The 21903-nt window shown below is 36.8% G+C and overlaps 1 protein-coding gene across 1 annotated transcript in view; it reads right to left on the bottom strand.

Annotated features, from left to right (window-relative positions):
* The window catches only part of KCNH8 (potassium voltage-gated channel subfamily H member 8), a 323786-nt gene that overhangs the window by 62545 nt on the left and 239338 nt on the right, over positions 1-21903 (bottom strand). The window contains exons 8-11 of the mRNA XM_019726038.3: positions 20150-20347; positions 7969-8168; positions 6856-7105; positions 747-961 (exon numbers count right to left, since the gene is read on the bottom strand). Coding sequence (XP_019581597.2) covers positions 747-961; positions 6856-7105; positions 7969-8168; positions 20150-20347 — 863 coding nt within the window. The remainder of the gene's footprint in view (positions 1-746; positions 962-6855; positions 7106-7968; positions 8169-20149; positions 20348-21903) is intronic.

Here is a 21903-nt window from a genome sequence, read left to right on the forward strand (position 1 = left end):
AGAAATTGAGTAAATATCTGGGCCAAAGCTCAAGACAGCAAATCCAGGCTTTTGTTGTTACAGAATGCTATGCATGCTCTGGCTTGCCTTTCAACAATCATTCCTATTAAATCATTTGTCCCTCTGACACATCTAATGAAGTCATGTTCATGATCAGCTTAATCTCAGGATGCAGTATAGTACATGTTTTGACGGGAAAGCTGTTTGTATAAACTGAAACTTGTAACAAATATATAATTTCATAAAATGCTCATTATGCTTTCAGTGTGGCAATCTTTGGCTTGAATCTTTTTATGCATATTTAGTCATTTTATGATAGACTTTTGGGTACTGGTTAACAAAAGGTTATTCTTAAGCAAAATTCATGTTGAGCATGTGGAGTAGTGAACAATTACAAACACAGCAAACTCTGAACCTTATACTCTATCTGGAAATCTTTAAATACTGGAGAAATCATACATTTTTAGCTAAATATTATATCACTGAAATTGATCCTAGTTATAAGCACATGAACATAAACAAGAAAAACACTGGGTTAAAGTATTCATAAAGAATACTTTCCCAGAATGTTGATAACAAGCTTCAATGTTGACTTCTATTATGGCTAATTATTTCACTGCTCAACTAGTGGCTGAATAGTCATACCTTATACATGCAGAGACTTTTTAGAGTGAGGTCATGACATGTGCCTTTATCTCCAGGCCCCGTGTTATTAGGTCTCAGAATTAATTAGAAGTGAGACTTACATCACTCTCATGACCTTCCCGAAGGTTGTATGTGAGGTCATGCTGAATGTCTTCCACAAACTTGTGAGCATATTCTGGGTAAAGGTCTAGCACTTCAAAGAGTCCTTTGAGGATGATACACTGGAGATCACAGTAGGTTAAAGCCTTCACATCTGCGTTGGTCTTGATCACTTGGTCCTTAATTGATAGATTTGCTCCAATTAAATCCCCTTTCCCTTGAAACAGTGAAAAAAGAGACATGTCACTTTAAAGAAAAACAAGCTTTGGACCAGTAACTTCATTTGACTTACAGTCTTCATTTCTCAGAGATTACACTGAAAAGACAAGTGGAACCTTTATCTGGTGCAGGATTTCTCAACCTCAGCCTGATAATTTTTTGTTGTGGGGAGAGGGGCTATTCTGTAAATAGCAGAATGTTTAGCAGCAGCTCACACCCTCTATCCCCAGTGGTGAGAACCAAAGTATCTTCAGACATTACCAAATGTCCCCTGGTGGGTAAAACTGCTCTCAGTCGAGAATACTGGTCTAGGTAGAAGATAAAGGCTAGGAGACCTGGAGTTAGGAAGCATAGACCATGGATGGGCTCCAGACAGGTCCCACACAGGATTCGGTAAGTGAATTTAGCCAAACCATTTGATATTTTTGTCATAGTCATGTTAACAGTTGAAGGGCAGCAATAATGGCTCAGCTTTGTCTGCGTGCAGAAAGGCTCTGTGAGTCTAAGGTAAGACCATCAAGAAGTGTATTTATAATTTGGATTCCAGCACTTTGGACAATAATATAAGCATTACCATCAGCTGTCTATCATACTCAGGTCACCTATTTTATTTCTAAACAGGTGATATGGGAGGAGGAGCCTTCCATCTCTCTTCTCAGAGTTGGGAGGCAGGATAACTATTGGACGTTATGGACAACGAAATCTACTACATAAAAGAGTAAAAGCACAAGTCATACTTGTAGTGCTCTGTGACAGTGTTAAAACCCCATTTTCTTCATCGAAAAAGCAGCTCTTCATTAGTGCCACTGGGGGGAGAGAGGATCTAACGATACTTTATCCAACTTATCTGTGCCCCATACCGCCTATATCACGTCTGATATTTTGCCTGCAATCATTCTTAGGCTGGAATTCACCTGTCCGGGAACTAGTTTGTTTCCTTGAGTTTTTTGATTAGATAATATTAGGCAATTTATTTGAATCTTTAAAATTTTTAAATTGATTTGAATCAGTTTAACTTAGCAGGAAGGTGAGCATAACTGTAAGTGCTAACAAAAAGCTGATTACAGCTTCAGATTTATTTTAGACAGCCATTAATTCATTCAGCATCCATGCAAGAAATACGACAGAAAATCCATTCAATTCTCAAACGTAGGTTAAAAGCTGAGGTGATATGACCAAGCATACAGAGGATGGTGGTATTAGATTCATGGCCACAGGTTAGGAGTTTCTGTGTCTTTGTCCTCAAATAGCATCATACCTGGGCTTTACCTTTTTTTTTTTCTCCTTTTATGGCCACTTTGCTCCATTTCATATGGAACCAACAACCAACAATTGACCAACCAAAAAAAAATCACCAAGCAAATAATATCTTTGCAATGTTATAGTACAAATTGCCCATGTCAGTCCCCTATTCAATTAAATTTTTAACTGATAAGCTTTTATTTTTTGTTGTGTTCAGCATTTCTGGAAGCAAAGTCCCTGGAATGTAACAGCTTTCAATAAAAGGTGTATTGAATTTGATAGTACAAGGAAACCTGCTAAATTAACCATGAATACCTAAGATATTAATAAGTATTTATGGCAGATAAATTGAGTTTTAAAATTATTGAATTATAGCTAGGTGTTATCTTCAAATTAATATTGGATTTAAACCTTGAGCTTAAACCTATCAGGCAGAAGAAAAAAAGACTAAAATCTATATTTATAGACACTAAGGGAAGAAACAGCCACATGATGCTGAAGAATTCCAGTTTGGTTCATTGTTGTCACCCGTACCGCTAAACTTGGAAATTTTGTTTCTTGCACATTTTATTAGAAATCTAAATTGTTGCTCAAAAACTCAAAGTTGGGTACTGAGGCAAAATGTAAAATGAATTCAGCAAAATTTAAAATTCTGTGTATACGAGGAAAATGTATCATGATGCATTTACTGTCGCCACGAAGAATATTCACACTTCCAAGCAACTAGCATTTGCAATAATTCTCGGGTCACCATACTTTCATATGTTGGGTGACCGTAGTATGATTCTTTCAGCCTCAGTGACCCCAGCTATATAAACAGCACCAACATCCTGCCAAACTTTGCACCCTAGGGGAAACTTCCTGTTTATTTCTTCATTCAATGAATATTTATGGAGTACTGACATGTATGCAGGGCCTCGACTTGAGCCCTGGCAAGCAGGCACTGGTAAATAGTAACATGCTTCTCACCCTCACTAATTTTAATATCTTGTGGATTCCTTATTCTTTAGATTTAGGACTTAGATCTAAGTCCTTTCTTACTTGCTCTGGAGTTCAGTATCCTTATTTCTAAAAGAAGAGAAATATCTATGGTCCCTTACAGTCTACATTTTTCTGAATTCTATTATTGATGTTTGCTAATCAGTTATTCCAACATTGGGGGGAAAAATTGATGAGATGCATCTGCAAACCATCCGGGTTAGAGCTATAACTTATGTTTAATTATAATTAGGCAGATAATGCCATCTGTGAAGAGGACAATCATCGGTGCTTTGTCATTTTCTTTTAAAATTAAACAACAGTGAAGAAATTGGTGAGAAAACATAGTTAACAGGACATGAAATGAAGATGCACAAGGCAAACAAATTCTGTCCCCATAACCAATCCCTGCCTCTGAGCCAAGCCCCCCCCAGGCTTTAGATTAAGAAATGCCTTCATGTATTGATTGGACAATGGAGTTGTTTGAATAAGTTATGGTTTGACAGCTGTTTGGTGATACTCCTTTCCTATAACATTACATATTAATTCATTTTGTTGGCAGAATGAGCATGTATTAAATATCTACAGATCAAATATGAAGCCATGTGCCTAAGTTTATCAAAACTGATTTGTATTGGCACCTATAAGACAATATTACCATAAGATAGTGAAATAGTTAATCGCCACTGAAATAATGTTAACCATAGAGGGAAAATATTAATAATTTATTATCTCTGTTTGGGTTTAGTCCCAATACCACATACTTGTGTTTAGAATGGCCATGTGATAATTTGCACTTAAATCACTTTTGATAGATACATGGTAGAAGCAAAGATGTGAAAATGTTAACCATGGAAATCACAATTTATGGAGGAAATTGGGGCCAGAGCAAAAGGCAATGGATTAAATCTTTTAGCTGTAAGTAGAATTTTTTTGAAATAAGGAAATCCAGTTGAATTATGTATTTTGAATGATGGTTATTACAAGAAGTCATCAAATTTGTACCCATTGTACCTTAATGTTATGGATGATGCCTTCATATTCCATTCTTGAATTGTTGCTAGTTACCCAATTAAAAAAATCCACTGCAATTTTGGAAAAAAACTCACATATATGTTTAAAAATGGTGCATTATTTTTGCTTACATGTATATCAAACCATAGGTTCTGGAAAAATATATATACATATGTCTTTTAAAAAGCAAGTTGTGTCAATAGGCAGGCTATAAAACTTACAGTGCTACTAAGGGAATACATGCAAAAGTATTTTATGATTACAGTTAAGTGTCTGAAGCAAATTTAGAAATAATTGTCACTTTTAATTTAGAATCACAGAATGATAGAATGACTGGCCTTTAACTTCACAAAGTTGAGAAGTGGGCAGAAAGAGTGTTAAATTTTCTCTTAAAAAAATACACCCATGTCGAGTTTCACTCTAACACTGATAATGAGATGGCCAAGCTGATAATAAACTCTTTGAGTTCTATTCCATATATATATATATATATATATATATATTTTTTTTTTAATTAAGGAATAAAACATAAGAGGGTGAATCAAGAATTGAGCCAAAATTTTGAAAGGCAAGCCCTACCTTTTCTCTGGTAAGTGGTAGACTGAAGTCAACATGAAGCAATAAAAAGCATGTGGGGATTTCACCATTCTCTAGCCTCCATTGCCTCACCTTTAATTGGGGAAAATCACACCAGCCTCACAGGATTGCAAGATTTAAATTGGATAATGGACATAAAACACCCGGCTCATATTAAGGATTCAATAAGTATTAGTTTTCTTCTCTCTTCCAAATTATAACCTGTCTTGAAGCTTACTGTCTAGAATCCAGAGATTGCAGGCTAACAATGATTATACAGAATAACGTAATGATTTTTATGAGAGTTTATTCTTAATGCATAATCATTTCTATACTATTTTTAGTATAGACAAAACTTAATTTTCATGTTCTTCTGAGAATTGATTTTTCACAAAAATACAGAAATGGCTTCTTAAAATTGACCAGCTATTTTGCCAAGAGTCAGTATACATCATGATTCATAATCTGGCCTTAGGAATCAGAAAGAATTGTATTTGTTTTCTTACCACAGTACTCCCCCCTTATTTGAGGTTTTGATTTCCGCAGTTTCAGTTACCTGCAGTCAAGTGTTGTCCAAAAAAAAAATAAATGGAAAATTCCAGAAATAAACAATTCATAAGCTTTAAATTGTGCACCAGTCTGAGTAGCATGATGAAAGCTTATCCCGTCCCACCTCAGATGTGAATTATCCTTCTGTCCAGCGTGTCCACCCTGTGTATGCTCCCTGCCTGTTAGTTATTTAGTAGCCATCTAGGTAATCAGATCAATTGTCACAGTTATCACAATGCTTGTGTTCAGGTCACCCTTATTTCACTTACTAATGGCCCCAAAGTACAAGAGTAGTGATGCCGGCAATTCGGATATGCCAAAGAGAAGCCATAAAGTGCTTCCCTTGAGTGAAAAAGTGAAAGTTCTTGACTTAATAATGAAAGAAAGAAATTATATACTGAAGTTGCTAAGAATTAATCTTCTGTCCGTGAAATTATAAAAAAGGTAAAAGAAATTCATGCTAGTTTTGCTGTCGCGCCTCAAAGTACAAAAGTTAAACCACAGTGCATGATAAGTGCTTAGTTAAGATGGAAAAGGCATTAAATTTATGAGTGGAAGACATGAATAGAAATATATACAGAGGGTGCTCAAAAAGTGTATACACATTTTAAAAAAAGGAAAAAAACTGTATTAAAATTGGAATATATACTGATAACAAAAGAATACAAGTCATGTGTATGTACTTTTTTGGCACCCCCAGTATATATGGATTGATACTATGCAGTATCAGGCATCCACTGGGGGTCTTGGAATGTATCCTCATCAGATATGGGGAGACTACTATGTGTGATTTGGGGCAAGTTAGCTAGGATACAATTTATTCATTTGTAAAATGGGAATAATAGTTAAACTGCTGGATTTTTTTTTCCCCAAGTCAAGTTGCTGTCCTTTCAATCTTAGTTATGGAGGGTGCCATTTAGCTTCAAGTTGTTGTCCTTTCAGTCTTAGTTGTGGGGGGTGCAGCTCAGCTCCAGGTCCAGTTGCCATTGCTAGTTGCAGGGGGCGCAGCCCACCATCCCTTGCGGGACTCGAGGAATTGAACCGACAACCCTGTGGGTGAGAGGACGTGCTCCAACAAACTGAGCCATCTGGGAGCTCAGCAGCAGCTCAGCTCAAGGTGCAATCTTAGTTGCAGGGGACGCTGCCAACCATCCCTTGCGGGAGTTGAGGAATTGAACTGGCAACCTTGTGGTTGAGAGCCCACTGGCCCATGTAGGAATCAAACGTGCAGCCTCCGGAGTTAGGAGCATGGAGCTCTAACCACCAGAGCCAACGGGCTGGCCCAAACTGCTGGATTTTTAACAAGAATCAAACAATAGGTTGGATATAACACTTAGCACACTGTAAACTCAATATGAAGCACAACAACTAATAATAAATAAAATAGTTGGCAAATTAAACCCATATGAAGAAAATTCTGAGTCCACATCTGCATCCATAATTTTCCTAATCTGTAGCAGTTTTTCCCCCTGTTTTATCTCCTTAACTCATGCTCCAGAGGAAAATTTCATGGAGCTTTCATCTCCGACCTACCAAGAATAGCCAGCACCATGCTGTCTTTCAGGACCTCCATGGAGCCCGAGCAGACAAAGTAGATGGCCTGCAAAGCATCTCCTTGACGCAGCAGATACTCCCCGGGAGCACAGAAAGAGGTTTTGATGTGTAGAGACAGAGACCTGAGGCAGCCCCGGCTGGCACACTCAAAAAGGGACAACTGTAAGATTTCCTTGTTCAAGTGCATAGTGATGTCAGAACGTAGCTCATCTGGAAAGTCTTTCAGAAGCTGTCAAAGAAGATGAAAGAGGAAATCAAGTTGGGGTAAGTCTAGTCTAATTTATTTACTTTGCAAGACAACAGGGATGTTCTTCCCACTGTTTGACCAACCCGAGTACAGAAGAGGAAATATCTGTAAGAGATTGGAGAGATATTTCAATGACTGTGACCCCAGTTACGTGTTACTGAATAATCAGCCGAAATGAAGTCTGGAGAAATAGAATCAATTAATAAGACTCTAGAATAAAAACATACAGCTCATTGTGACTTGCTTCTCACAGACTCCTACTCAAGACAGAAGATATGGAATGTGGACCTTTCAGTGTTTCCTCTGGTGTCACGATTATATGAAGAGAGAAATCAAATAATCACTTAAAAAATGTTGATTACTGGTTTGGTTGGAGATTTGGTGGAATGGTTGCTTGATTTATATGATACCCTTTTTATAGTGGTGGTCTGGGGTGTTTCTGGAAGTCCAGAAATACCTTTGCTGAAAAACTTTTTTTTTTTTACTTTGTTGGTTTTAAAGGCAAACATTAATTTGATTAATCTAATATTCAAAAATTGTGGTTTGACCATTCAGTCATCATAAGAATTGGTTCCTTTCAAAGAAGGTTCAGAAGAATGAAAATAAGTCTACTTGATTAACCAAAATAATGAGTTATGTAAATTATTGGTCAATCCAAGTGGAATCCTGAAAACACAAGCCAAAGCAGAAAAAATATTGGGTTTCTCGAACGATGAACCAACAAAGAGATAAATAAGTCGGTAGGTGTGTTCTTCGCTTCTGAGACTTACATGGGGGAACCTCACTTTTTATCTTAGAATATGTGCTTTCTGCCTAAAGCCGTCAACATGAGAAATGAACATTACCTCATTTGAATCTATTCCATTGTTGACTGACCAGGTTGTTTGGAAATATTCGAGCATCCTCTGCTTGAGCTGCTGGGGCAAGTGATGGACACGTATGAAGTCTTTCAGATCCTTAGTTCTAGTGTGATAGAGGGACCATCTGGAGTACATCCTCTGTATGATTGCTGTCACATTTCCAAACACCAAGGCATGCATCAAGGCTGAGAAGAAGAACACAACATAGAATGGGAGAGAAATATGGTGGAGGAGTTCGCCCCTTCGGTCTAGATTTACAGTTGATATATCCTAAATCAGAGCAGAGTACACTTATGTGGCCACGTTGATACAGCTATTTTGGTACAAGCATTTTGGTGTAGCCGTTTTGTCACAGGTGCATCCTGATGCAGTCATTTTGATTCCCTATGGTTTGATTAGAGTAAAGATATATTTTAAAAGCACTTAATAACATGCAAAATAGGCCTCTTTGACCCATACTTAATCTGCTAGCTGCCTTTCTGGCTATGACAAACTTTTATTCTATACTTTATTTACATCTGTGTTATTTTAATAGTTACGTTTAGTTTAAGAGCTAGGATGAAATTGTTTTAATTCATAAAATTAGCCATAAAGTTAAAATTGAATAGTTTCTTTTGCTGTAATAAAAATATATTTAAAAAAATAAGTCCATTATAACCAGTCAGCCTTTATGGGAATATGAGTCTCTTCCCCAAAGCCATCATTTAAAATTAGTTTTAGGCTACTAAATATGACATTTATATTTCTAAAGGTACCAAGAAAGTTGTTGGAAATGTAACTGAGGCTTTCCTGAGCAAACGGAAGCTGAGGTGAATAGGACTTCAGTTCCCTACCCCACCCCAACTCCACAGTCACTTTAATTTTAAGGGAGATATCAGAAAATCCGAGATCATTTGAGAAACAAATGAAGTCACAGAGGAAAAACAGGTATTCTGCTTAGAGTTCTCATTGCCATCTTGAGAAGAGCCAGGTTGTATATACGCGTATAGATATGACTCCTGTTTTGATGAGGCTTCTCAGGTCAGATAGCATTTAACCCCATTTCCTTGCTGAGTCTTCCCCTTCCTGAGACCAATACCAGAGTGTAATGAGATAGACCTTGTTCATCAAAATTTGGGGCTGGATAGGGTTGGGGATTGTGTTTTCTACTGGAAAAACGTAGAGTGACCAGATGGGCTTCACTTTCCAGGAGTTGCCTGTGGTAGGCAGTGGTTGGGTACCACGAAGTCAGAAAAGGCATAACAGGATTTTGCGCTAAATTGTTAGCTGAATATGGAATGGCTTCTGCAGGTACCAGCAGAAAGCCCAAGAAGAACTTGGACCCACCTGGGGCTGTGAAACTGGGGAGATGATGTACTTATATTTACGGGCAGACCAGTTCTCAGTGATATTCAGATTTCAGCCCCTATCCCGATCCTGGGATGGGATTGGCAATGAGGTAAGAAGCTCAGGGACTGGGTGAAATAATCAGTTTCAGCATTTTTTGGTAAACAAACAAAACAAAACAAAAAAACTGAAAATTTAGTAGTTTGTCAAATTCAAGGATCTATCAATTTGTCCCTGTATCCAAATCTCAGCATCCAAGGAGCTATGTTAAAAGTTTCTTAGCATCAAAATGGATACATTGATACAAATGTGTCAACGTGTTATTGCATCTATATTACCAAATATTGTAGGATAACCCGCATTCAAATTCCTTTTTTCTATATATTTATTAGAAATTAGTAACCATTGGCATAGCAATTTCAAGCTCATCTAACACTAGAATTAAAACTCTTTATCAGGTTATTGTATGTCATCATTTTCTATGGAAAATATGATCACCATGCCTATAGTCACCCCATAGTAACAAGGAAGGACTCAATAGTTCGGTAAAGTTACGAGAATAGGTTTAAAGTTAGGGTCTATGTAAAGGAGGCAATATAATACTGCAGAGAAAATATAGACTTCAGAATCAGACACGTCCAGATTTGAATCCTGACTTTGACACTTCCTGATTGTTGTGAACTTGGCAAGATACATAATTTCCATGCAGGGACTCAGTTTCCTTTTATGCGAATGGGCATAAGAATACCTTACCCATGGGGTTATTTGAGTTTTAAAGGGTGCAAATTGTGACAAGGATTAAAAACGTACAAATTGCCAGTTACAAAAATAGTCACAGGGATATAAAGTACAGGGAATGTAGTCAGTAATGTTGTAATAACTACTGTGTTTCTCCGAAAATAAGACCTAGCTGGACCATCAGCCCTAATGCATCTTTTGGAGCAAAAATTAATATAAGACCCAGTCTTATGTTATGTAAGACTGGGTCTTACAGTAAAATAAGACCGGGTCTTATATTAATTTTTGCTCCAAAAGATGCATTAGAGCTGATGGTCTGGCTGTCTTATTTTCGGGGAAACACAGTATCGTGTCAGATGGGTACTATAGTTATCGGAGTGATCACTGCGTAAGGTATATAAATGTCTAAACATTATGTTGTACATCTGAAATTGATACAATATTATATGTTAACTCTAATTGAAAAAAATAAATTTAAAAGAAGTTAATACACATATTTAAAGTGCCTAATATTTGTGTGGAAAACAGTGAGTGCTCAATTTATCTTAATTTTTCCCATGAGAGTGACGGGTTATCATGAATTTTTAATATGCTCAATGGAGTAAAATTAGGGGAAAAGAACTCAGATTTAAGATTCTTCATCAACTTCTTAAATAATTAAGAGTGGTTCTGGTGGAAATAACTTCTTGAGAAAAGGAATTCAAGAAATATTTAATAAGTGCCTGCTACATGCAAGTGTATGTAAGTATATAGTCTTCCCAAATTTTCAAAAATGAAATGTCTTCCAAGCAGAGCAAAAAATGTTCCAAGAAAAATTATATTGCTTAACAATTTACTGTTGGATGGTTCTTGGTGAATTCTAAATAGAGGTTCATTCTTCTGTATGTTTTTAGAAGCGTAACAGTTCTGCTGTTTAAATACTATTTTATTTGGAAGAAGAGACCTCTGTTTATGATAAACACTCTGTGAAGAAAAGAGCTAATTCTGTTCCGAGTCAAAGGACTCAAACACCAATTTCAGGCTACGTTAATATACTTATGGGCTCCATGTCTGAAAGCCCTACCATCTGTAAAAATATGTAATTGTCTTTTACGGAGATTAAACTGAATACCGAGAACAATTTCATTTCATTTATTTTAACACTGCTTTCCTTAATTATGTGTATGATTTTAACTTTGCTTAATTATAATGTGTGCAAAACATATAATGTAAGAGAAGTAATATATATGTTCAGATCATTTAGCATCTTAACTGTACACTATCAATAAAATGAATTACTGGATTAATTGTAGAATTCATAAGTGTTGTTGGAAAGTACTAGTCTACGTCTGAGGCACCATATTTTTAAAATCTCCTTTCAGCATAAAAAGATACTTCTAATTTCAGTAGTTAAAAAATAAAACCCTAGCTCTCGTAGATTCTCAGTTTCCAAAGTTATCATTGCCTCTTTGTCACTGGTTATCATTTTCACATTGGCACAGAGTGGGTATAAGTGTCAGTCCAAATCATTCCATCTGCTATGAAAGTTTGACTCGAGAACTTCCATATCCAGGTCAGTTTGGAAATTATTTTCCTTTTACTCCTGGCATATTTGATGTATATAATTCTTAAAGTAGCATGGTAGGCCTACTGCTGAGTCTGTGGGAGGCTCTTTTTCTGTGTGTGTAGAAGTTTCATATAAAACACATTTTGTAAAATCTCATCTTAATATCAGGTCTTTGAAGAAACCTTAAAAATTGGGATCTCAGAAGAAAGTAAATAGACTCAAATGAAAGTGCACTCCGATAGGATTGCCTGGCTTCCCGTTCTCCTTCCGCTTTCCTGCTTTCCTTTCCCCCTTTTCTTTACTTCTCTTCCCTTCTTCTCCATCCCACCGTCTTTCCCCACCTCTCTGGGTTTGGGGCACTATGGCTCTCCTGAGGTATAGCATCATTGCTGATTTCTTTTTTTCCTCTTTACAAAGTCTTTACTGAGGTAGAGAAAGGTAACTTTGCAGTGGGAAAAGCCTGGCAGACCAGTGGTCCAAGTCAACATCACCAATAAAGAAACAAGCAGATATTATCTTGTGTTTCTGATGTTATGCACTGGAAAAGACATCACATCAGTTTTGTGGTATCCTGGCAGAAATGCACAACTTGGATTTAATTATGAGAAAACATCAGACAGACTCAAATTGAAGGACCTTATCCAAAATAACTAGTTTGCAATCTTGAAAAGTATCCAGGTCATGGAAGTCAAGGAATCTCGAAGGACCTGATTTTCCAGATTAAAGAAACTAAAGAGACATGACAATTAAACGCAGTGCAGAAACCTGAATTGGATTGGGGTAAGAGGACAGTTATAAAGGACATGATTAAAACATACTACATGTACTATAGGTTTGATCAGGAGTTGGCAAACTATGTATGGCCCTTGTTGCTGATTTCTTTAGCTAAATACTTTGCAGTGTCTTCAGAGTCTACATAGGGACTCTACAGAGTCTACATGCTCTTTTCTTCTGTTATAAAAGGAGACCAGAGCTCAGGTTGTGCGTAATCTTAGCTGCCCTCCTTTTTTTCTCCCACCTACTCATTGCCCTGGAATTTTCCACTCCTTTCTACAAGTATACTGGGTTACGGATGGCAGATGGCAGAGAAAACAGAGAGTGAGAACAATTTGCTAAATGATGAATTCAAATGGCAGTGTAAAGATATCTTAAAAACAGCCTGAATTTGTGAACATCATAGCCCATATGGGTCCAATAAAATTATGTCAAGACAGTGTATATAGGATGAGAGGATCTAAGGAAAACCTTGACTGTTAACAGTTTCACTCTACCTTTTTCATGGCAACAATGCCTCATTTAAACTGGACTTGTCCTCAGTGATGAGTCCTCTTCACTAGGAAGCTTTATCTAACCTCGGAGGCTGAGGTGATGGTCCCATCAATTGGGGCTAACTGATTAGGTGACTATTAGGCAGTTATCACTAAGTATGATAGAAGAACTTTTAAAGACTTTGGAAAATGTCTCAATATATTTTGTTTTATGGCAAAAATGACGTGTAGTTGATATAAATATTTCAGAAAATAGCTGTACATATGTATAAAAAGACTAAAAAGACTGTCTTTTAGTGATGAGATTATACATAATTTTATTTTTTGTGTGTATTTTCAGGTCTTTAGAAAGTGTGCATTATAAAAGGAAAAATTAAAAGGGAAAAAGAACATTGTCTGCCTAAGTATCTATTTCCATTACTAAACTGTGAACTTCTAGAAGGGAAGTATCAAGTCTTAGGCATCTTTGTTGTCCCAGCATCTATCCCAGTGCCTAACATAATTTAAGTATGCCATAAATATTTATGAACTGGAAATGAACTTCCAGTAATTTGATAATTTCTTTAAGAAGTTTTATAATCATAAGCAATAGTTTAGAAAATTTTTTTTTCATTAAAGGCTGACATTTCTCTTTATTTTAATTAAAGTTTATTGGGGTGACAATGGTTAGTAAAGTTACATGGGTTTCAAATGCACAATTCTGTAATACATTGTCTGTATATCACATTGTGTATTCACCACCCAGAGTCAGTTCTCCTTTCATCACCACAAATATGATCCCATTTACCCTCATTTACTACCTCCCTCCCCCCTTACTCTCTGTTAACCACTACACAATTGTCTATGTCTATCAGTTTTTATTTCTTTGTTTGTCTTGTTCCTTTGTTGTTTTCAGTTTTATATACCACATATCAGTGAAATCGGCTTTTTCTGTCTGATTTATTTCGCTTAGCATAATAATCTCAAGATCTATCCATGTTGTCTCAAATGGCACTATTTCATCGTTTCTTATGGCGGAATAGTATTCCAATGTGTATATACACCACATCTTCTTTATCCAATCATCTATTGAAGGACACTTTGATTGCTTCCATGTCTTGGCCACCGTAAATAACGGTGCAATGAACATTGGAGCACATATATCTTTACAGTAAATGTTTTCAGATTTTTTGGGTAGATATCCAGTAGAGGGATTGCTGGGTCATATGGTAATTCTATTCTTAATTTTTTGAGGAACCTCCACAATGCCTTCCATAGTGGCTGCACCAGTCTGCATTCCCACCAACAGTGTATGAGGGTTCCTTTTTCTCCACAGCCTCTCCAACACTTGTTACTATTTGTCTTGTTGATGACAGCCATTCTAACAGGTATGAGGTGATATGCCATTGTGAATTTGATTTTCATTTCCCTAATTACTAGTGAATTTGAGTATCTTTTCATATGTCTATTGGCCATCTGTATGTCCGCTTTGGAGAAATGTCTGTTCAGGTCCTCCACCCATTTTTTAATTGGATTGCTTATTTTTTTGTTGTTGAGTTGTATGAGTTCCTTATATATTTTGGATATTAGCCCCTTATTGGAGGCGTTATTTGCAAAAATCTTCTCCCATTCGGTTGGTTGCCTCTTTATTTTGTAGCTTAGAAAATTTATGATGGACAGTTCAGCCTCAAACCCATCCCTTCATCCTCTTCCCACCCCCAAAGCAATCATTTAAAATTATGTATTTTAGGTCTTATTATGATTATAACCAATATTTTAGATGATATGGTTTTACTTCTATTGCTTGACTTGTCATGTTTGGACAACATCTAAAAACAACCTGACAGGAAGGGTAAAAATTCAGTTTACTGCTACCCCCCTTCTCCTTTAGTACTTGATAGTTATATTCTTAGCCCATCTGTTATAAATTTACAAGGTATAATTAATATCAAGGATACACATTGATAAAATTGGAAAAATACTAAAAGTATAGCTCACTGAGATTTCTCAAAGTAAACAGACCTATGGAATCACCCTCCCACCTCCCACCTCCCTTGTGTCCCCTTCACGTCCACTAACCAGCATCCTCATGAAAGGTAACCACAGTTATGAATTATATTGCAACCAATAAACTTTGTCTCCTTTTGAACTTTCTCTAAAGCAAATCATACAATATACTTTTTTTGTGTCTGGCTTCTCTGTTCAGCATTGAGTTTGTAAGATTCATCCATGTGGTTGCAGACATAATAGTTCATTTATTCTCATTACTGTATAGGACTCTATTGAGTAATTATTCCACAGTTTACTTATTTGTTCTCCTATTAATGGGCATTTCCAGTTTGAGATTCGTACAATAATGCTTCTATGGGCATCTATGTATATGTCTTTTGATGTATTTGTGTACGCATTTCCTTTGGATATACACTCAGAAGTGGAATTGTTGAGTCAGAGTACAGGTATGTTCAGATTTGGTAGATACTGACAAAACAGTTATGCTATTGATACTCCCATCGGCAGTATAGGAGAAGTCAAGATGTTCCATATCCTCTCAAACACTTAGGGGTGTCAGTGTTTTCAAGTAGACCATTCTGGTGAATGTAAATGCTATCTAATTTTGATCTTAATTTGCATGTGCCTTATGAATATTGTAAAGCATCTTTTTATATGGTTACTGTCTATTTGGGTATGGAAGTCTATGTTTAAAGTTCTTTTTAAAAAAGTTTTTATGCATTTTGGGGTTGTCTGATCTTTTTTTATTGATTTGTAAAAGTTCTTTATATACACAGGGTGCCAAAAAATGTGTATACATTTTAAGAAAGGAAAATTGTATTAAAATTGTAATACTCAATATATACTGATAACAAACGATGAATACAAGTCACGTTTGACTTCTGCAATTATACGAGGTGCTCAAAGTGGTTGCCATCAGCGTCCAGACACTTCTGATTATGGCAAACTACTGCCTGAACAACGTTGACCAAAGTGTCCACTTGTATACATTTTTTTGGCACCCCCTACCCCCAGCCCGCATAATAGATAAGAAATAAGAGTCCTTTGTCAGATGTTTGCAAATCTCTTCTCCTACCCAATGGCTTGTCTCTTAACACTCTTAATAATGTTTTGATAAACAGAAGTTCAATTTATCAATCTTTCTTTCATGATCAGGGCTTTCTGTATCATGTTTAAGAAAACGTTTTCAAATCCAAGGTCATTAAAAATATTCTCTTATGTTACCTTTTAGAAGCTTTATTGTTTTCTCTTTCACATTTAGATCAAAATCCATCTGGAACTCATTTTAATGTACAGTTTTAAGAATCTAATGTGCATTTGACCCAGTAACATTTATTGAGAGTATCATCATTTCCCGTTTACACTACAGTTTCACCTATGTCATAAATAAAGTGATCATATGTGTATGGGCTGTTTCTACACTATCTTGCCTTTGCCCTATTTGTCTATGTTTGAGACAACACCTTACTTTGTTAATTACTGTAACTTTATAATACATCTTGATATCTGTGACACAAATCTTCCAATTTTGTTCTTCTTTATGATTGCTTTGACTAGTTTTGGCTCTGCATTTCTAATTTTTAGGAACAGCCTGTGCAAACACACACACGTGCACGCACACACATACACACACACAAACACCCATCTACTGGGATTTTTATTGGCACTGCATTGACTCTTTAGATTAATTCAGATACAACTGGTATCTTTATAATATCGAGTCTTAAAACCATCAACATTGCATATCTTCCCATTATCTTAAACCATTTATAAATTTTCTCACTAGTGTTTTGTAGTTTTTCTATGTATTAGTATTACACATTTAAAAATATTTGCTTCTACATATTTTATGTTTTTATAATATTTCTTAATATTTTATTTTCTAATTGTTTGTTACTACTAGCATCTAGAAATACAACTGAGTTTTACATATTGACCTTCTATCCATCAGCCTCACTAAATACACTTGTTAATTCTAATAGCTGTGTGCACTTTTAGGATTACTTCTTTGTTTTGGGTGTTCTCAAAGTCACATAGATTTGTCTACGAATGGATTTTTTTTCTCGTTATTTTTGCTTAATCTCTGTTCGATAATTTAAAATATTCTTCCTATAAATCAGTGGTTTGCACACTTTATAATGTTTATATGGAAGTTTCCCCTTGCTTCTTCCTCCTCACACAGCCTATCAGTGCCTCTGCCCCAGGCAGTTAAACCTGGGGTTTTGGCCATCACCTGCAATATTTAATATTGCTACTGTTTTGTACCATGTTTCCCCGAAAATAAGACCTAACCGGAATAGAAGCCCTAGCATGATTTTTCAGGATGACATCCCCTGAACATAAGCCCTAATGCGTCTTTTGGAGCAAAACTTAATGTAAGACCCAGTCCTATTTTCGGGGAAACATGGTAGTAAATATTGCATCCCTGTCATTAGCAATTCTATCAGCCTTGTGTGGGAATTCCTAATGAGATTTCAGTCCATGGTATAAACGCTTAATTAAAAAAAACAAAACTATTTGTGCATATTTATAGAAATTAAGTGAATAAAATACATTTACAGTATAGAATGAAATGGATATTTTTCAATAAGTTTACTAGTTTTTACTGAATCCTGGCATTTAAACTCACTACACCTCTGCTGCCTTATATCTAAATTGGTGTGTTAATAACCTCTATCGCATAGTGTCTGACAATTAAATGAACAAAGTATTTAATACTGTGAGCTCCTATGACTCGTTCTCAAAGTTAAGCAAGTAATTAGTTAATTAGTAAATATAAAGTGAAGGTATCATTTCTCCTACCCTAGGCAATTGCCACAATAATACAGAGTTACTTCCCACAAACACAAATTTGGGAAGCTTTAATTAATAAATTCAAGTTTCTTAGATACCATTTGGCATTCAGAACCAACAGTTTCCTAAGTGCTGCTCAAGTCACTTAAATGCTTCACTGCTACTTCAAATGAGCACTGGTTTTGTACCAGGATAATTTGCTCAATATACATTTAATAAGTGACAAAGTGACATTATCTAATTATTCCCCGTATCTTTTGGCCTCGTGACCAGCATAGCTTCTACTTACAGTGAACAGCAGGGAATAATTTATCCCTTAACAATTTCTGATTCAAGACCACTCACAGTATAGTAGGTGGATCGTTAGAGAATAAGCTCAATTATCTAACAGATTCTTCTAATGTCAAATTAGTAGGTTAAGCCTTGAGCATTTCCCAAGATTTGCATTAGGAGTAGAAGACACATGGGCAAATATAAAATAAGTAGAGACTGTGTTTATTTGAAAAATGCTTGTCATTTCTCTAGGCCATCAAAGAGAGCGACAATTATATAAGTCATAATACTGGATATAAAACAGCCACCCCAGGGTCTGGCACATTGCAGTGCTTTAGAAAATGAGAGTTCCTGTTCTCTACTCCCGAGGCTGTTACTGCTCTACATCAGCAAAGAGCCTGTTACAATGGCTGCAGTCCCAGCATGCTACTTCAGCAACTCTGCCACAAGCACTGCCTTTCCAAGAAATTCCCCCAGTCCTTAGCCCTCCTTCCTCACTGCTTCTGAATTTCCTCGCTGATTTGGCACTTAGCATTTACTGCCTGGTCTTGTTAAAACTCTTTTCACACATTTCAGCCTCTGTCTTCCAAACTGGATCACAAGCTCCTTGAGGGAAGGTTCAGCTTTATGCTTTTCACTATAGCCTGGATGACTCATTGCTTAAAGCCCCACATCCTCATTTCACATCTCTTGTGCGAGGCACCTGGTAGGAACCAACCCCTATTACAAAGTTCAAAACTCTAAGCAGTATTTGGGATTAAAGCCATTAAAAGAATACCATATAGTAACAGGCTTTGGGGGGAATAGTGTGCAGTGGCAAATACTAATACAACTCTGGTCTAAGAAGGATGCTTACTTGATCCAGGCAGACATCCATGACCTTCATACTACTCCATGACCGCAGTCTCATATTTCAGTAAGTTTCTATTTATGTATTTAAAGATAGAAGTAAATATTTATACAGGTTCATACCTTGCCTTTTTTACTTACAGGGTATAAAGCTTTGGGAAAATTACTTTATTTCTCCAAGCTTTAGATGTCATCTAAAAAATGTGGATAATAGTATTATATTATAGTATCAATCCTGTATCAGTTGGGGGTTTCAGAAAAGAGAATTACACTAAATATTTCAACAGGTGGAATTGACTATAGAGAGTTGGTTTCCCTGGTATTAGAGGGCTGAATGAGCAAAAAGAGAGTATAGAGGTAACAGGGCTATAATAAATGCAGCAAGGAGCTTCCATCCTTGGAGCTGGGTAAACAAAGGGAAGAGGTGGGGTTATCAGAAGACAGAAGCCCAGAGAAAAAGCTGAGAGGAGCCACTGGCTCTGGGCTCTGACCTTGGAAGTGGGGGCTTGCAGAGATGTCTGAGAAGGCCCAGTGACACCGGGAGTGCCTGAAGAGGTTGAAGGCTGGAAGCATTTCCTGCTGTTTGAGGTGTCCTGCCACTGAAGATACATGACGCATCAGAATCAGGCAGTTCCTTCTCCCTTCCTCTTGCTTTTCAATCTCCCTCTGACACCCCTTTGGCAGAATTAACCGAAGCCAGGGGCAAAGAAGAATGTTTGCAGAGTCCAAACCCCAGCATACATAGCAGAATACAGAAGGTACTTTTGGAACTCAGAGGCAATGGTATAATAACTTGTCCATTTGATAAATGGCATAATAATAGTGCTGAACCATTAGATTTGCCCTAAGAATTACTTAGAGTATTGTTATTGAAGCATTTAGCACAATGGAGCATAAAAACAATTCATAAATGTTAACTGTTTATTAATATTGTATTAGTGCTTTTCATTTTTGTTTTTATTTTTAACTAAGTGATCGCTCAAATATCCTTAACTTACTATATTAATATTCATAAAATTTGACAAGACTGATCTGTTTGGGACTAGAAAATGTAGTTTCAAACATATACCCACAATTCAGACTCTTGTAATTCACTAACATTAGGGGCAGACAGCCTGTTGAGAAAACAAAGTGCCTGCCCTTTCAAAATCAACCGTCAGGTAAATGGTTACTTCTTCACCTGTCCTAAAAATGGAATCCTTTGACCTCACAAACATGCATTGCTAATCTACATGTACATTACAGTCTTTGTCACTGAGCTCCTAAATAGTGCTTTTCAACTCCTCCAGTGGAAACCACTATATCTCTATTGTGCTTTAGGACAGAGCAACAGTTTGGCAGACACTTGTTCCTTCTGTTGGTGTACAAGGAGAATTTCCCTTACCACCAATCAGCATGGTGCAGATGGAGAAGATCTTTTCTGCGTCTGTATTAGCAGAGACATTCCCGAACCCCACGCTGGTGAGGCTGCTGAGGGTGAAGTACAGCGCTGCAATATAGGCACTTCGGATGGACGGGCCCCCCAAGGTATTGTTGCCATAGTATGGAGACTCCAGCCTCTTTCCCAACTCATGGAGCCAACCTGCAATGGAAGAAAGAAGGAGAATTTAAGCCCCAAAAGTATACTCCCAGTATTAGCACGTGGGGGTAATGATAAATGAACATTTAAGGCATGTACATATTTGCTCAGAAGAAAGAAGGAAGTAGAAAGAGACTGAAATTAGCATTGCTACTCTTAGGAACTGTGTTGTATATTTCACTAGTGGTAAAGCTCATTTCTTAATTGGAATTTTAGGAAACAAAAGGGATCAAATACATATTTTTAAACCCTACGTAATGATAAATATCAATAACCATAAGAACCTAGGCTTCAGACAGGTGAGGCGGGCTTTATTTCTATCCCGTACAACCTTTCCTCATTCTGTTCACTTGGGCTGATTTCTGGTTGTCTTACAAGTCTTAGCTCATGTTACCTCCCAAAGGAAGACTTCTCTGCAACCTCTTTCTGACATTTGGGGGTGGAGAGGGAAAATTGCACATCTAAGAGGTACCTGTAATGGAAATGGATGCCTCCCCCCCAACAATTTTATGACACTGATGTATATACTATGTGTCAAAACTTGTCAAATTAAATGATTTAAATGTGTGCAGTTTATTGCACATCAATTATATTGTCATAAATCTGTAAAACAGTTGTATTAATAAAGATGGAAAATAGTAAGTATAATAATAATAATAGAATGGAAACATAACACAAATACCACTTTAAAATCCTTTATTGGATTTTAAGATTTTAAGATCGCCTTTTAAGATTTTATATTTCAAAATACTCTCACCCTTCCTCTCTCTGTGTGTGTGTTTACAAAACACTGACAGTTCAGCTTAACCTATGGGGTTCATAAGACTCGTTCAGACGTGTTATTCACTGACCACTAATTTCTTATAAAAACTTAGTTTAATAGCTGCCCAAGAAGAGATGAAAAGTCATTACACTTCTTAAGTAGTAATAATGCTGTCATTACTAACTAAAGTTATAGATTACAGAACTGTGCTAGGTAATTAAAATGCAAATTTGGAACCAGTGGGACTTCCTCAAGACTGAGGAGAAAGGCTTAGTGGCAAGTATTGTGCCTTACTCTTTCTGTGTCCCTAGAGAAGTGTTTCTCAGCCTTTCATTTAGCTTGCCTCTGAGATGTCTAGCGGGCTTGCTAAACAGAGCAGGCCAGGTCCTATCCCTGGAGTTCCTGGTCCAGTGCACAGGGAGGCGGGAAGAAGGGCTGAGAATGTGCCTTTGGAATCGTTTCCCACGTGATGCTGATGCTGCACATCTAGGAGACCACATGAGGAAAACCCACTGCTCTAGAACAATGGTTTTCAATGCTGGTTGCAGCTAGAAAAGCTTTTTAAAAATTCACTGCTCAAGTGCCACCTCCATGAACGGAATCAAACTTTCTGGTGCCAAGCCCAGCTATGTGTTTTTTTTCAAAGTTTCCCATAAGAATCTAACATGAAGATAGACTTTAGAGCCACTGTTCCAGAACTTAGCAAAGTACCTGACAATAGCAGTGTTTAATAAATGTTATTTTAACAGGTGAATGAATTAATGAATGTATAAATGGTTGCTGCCCCCCATGATCG

This window comes from Rhinolophus sinicus, chromosome 5, assembly GCF_057876585.1.
Source record: "Rhinolophus sinicus isolate RSI-liver-muscle chromosome 5, RSI-T2T, whole genome shotgun sequence".
Classification (NCBI taxonomy): Eukaryota; Metazoa; Chordata; class Mammalia; order Chiroptera; family Rhinolophidae; genus Rhinolophus; species Rhinolophus sinicus.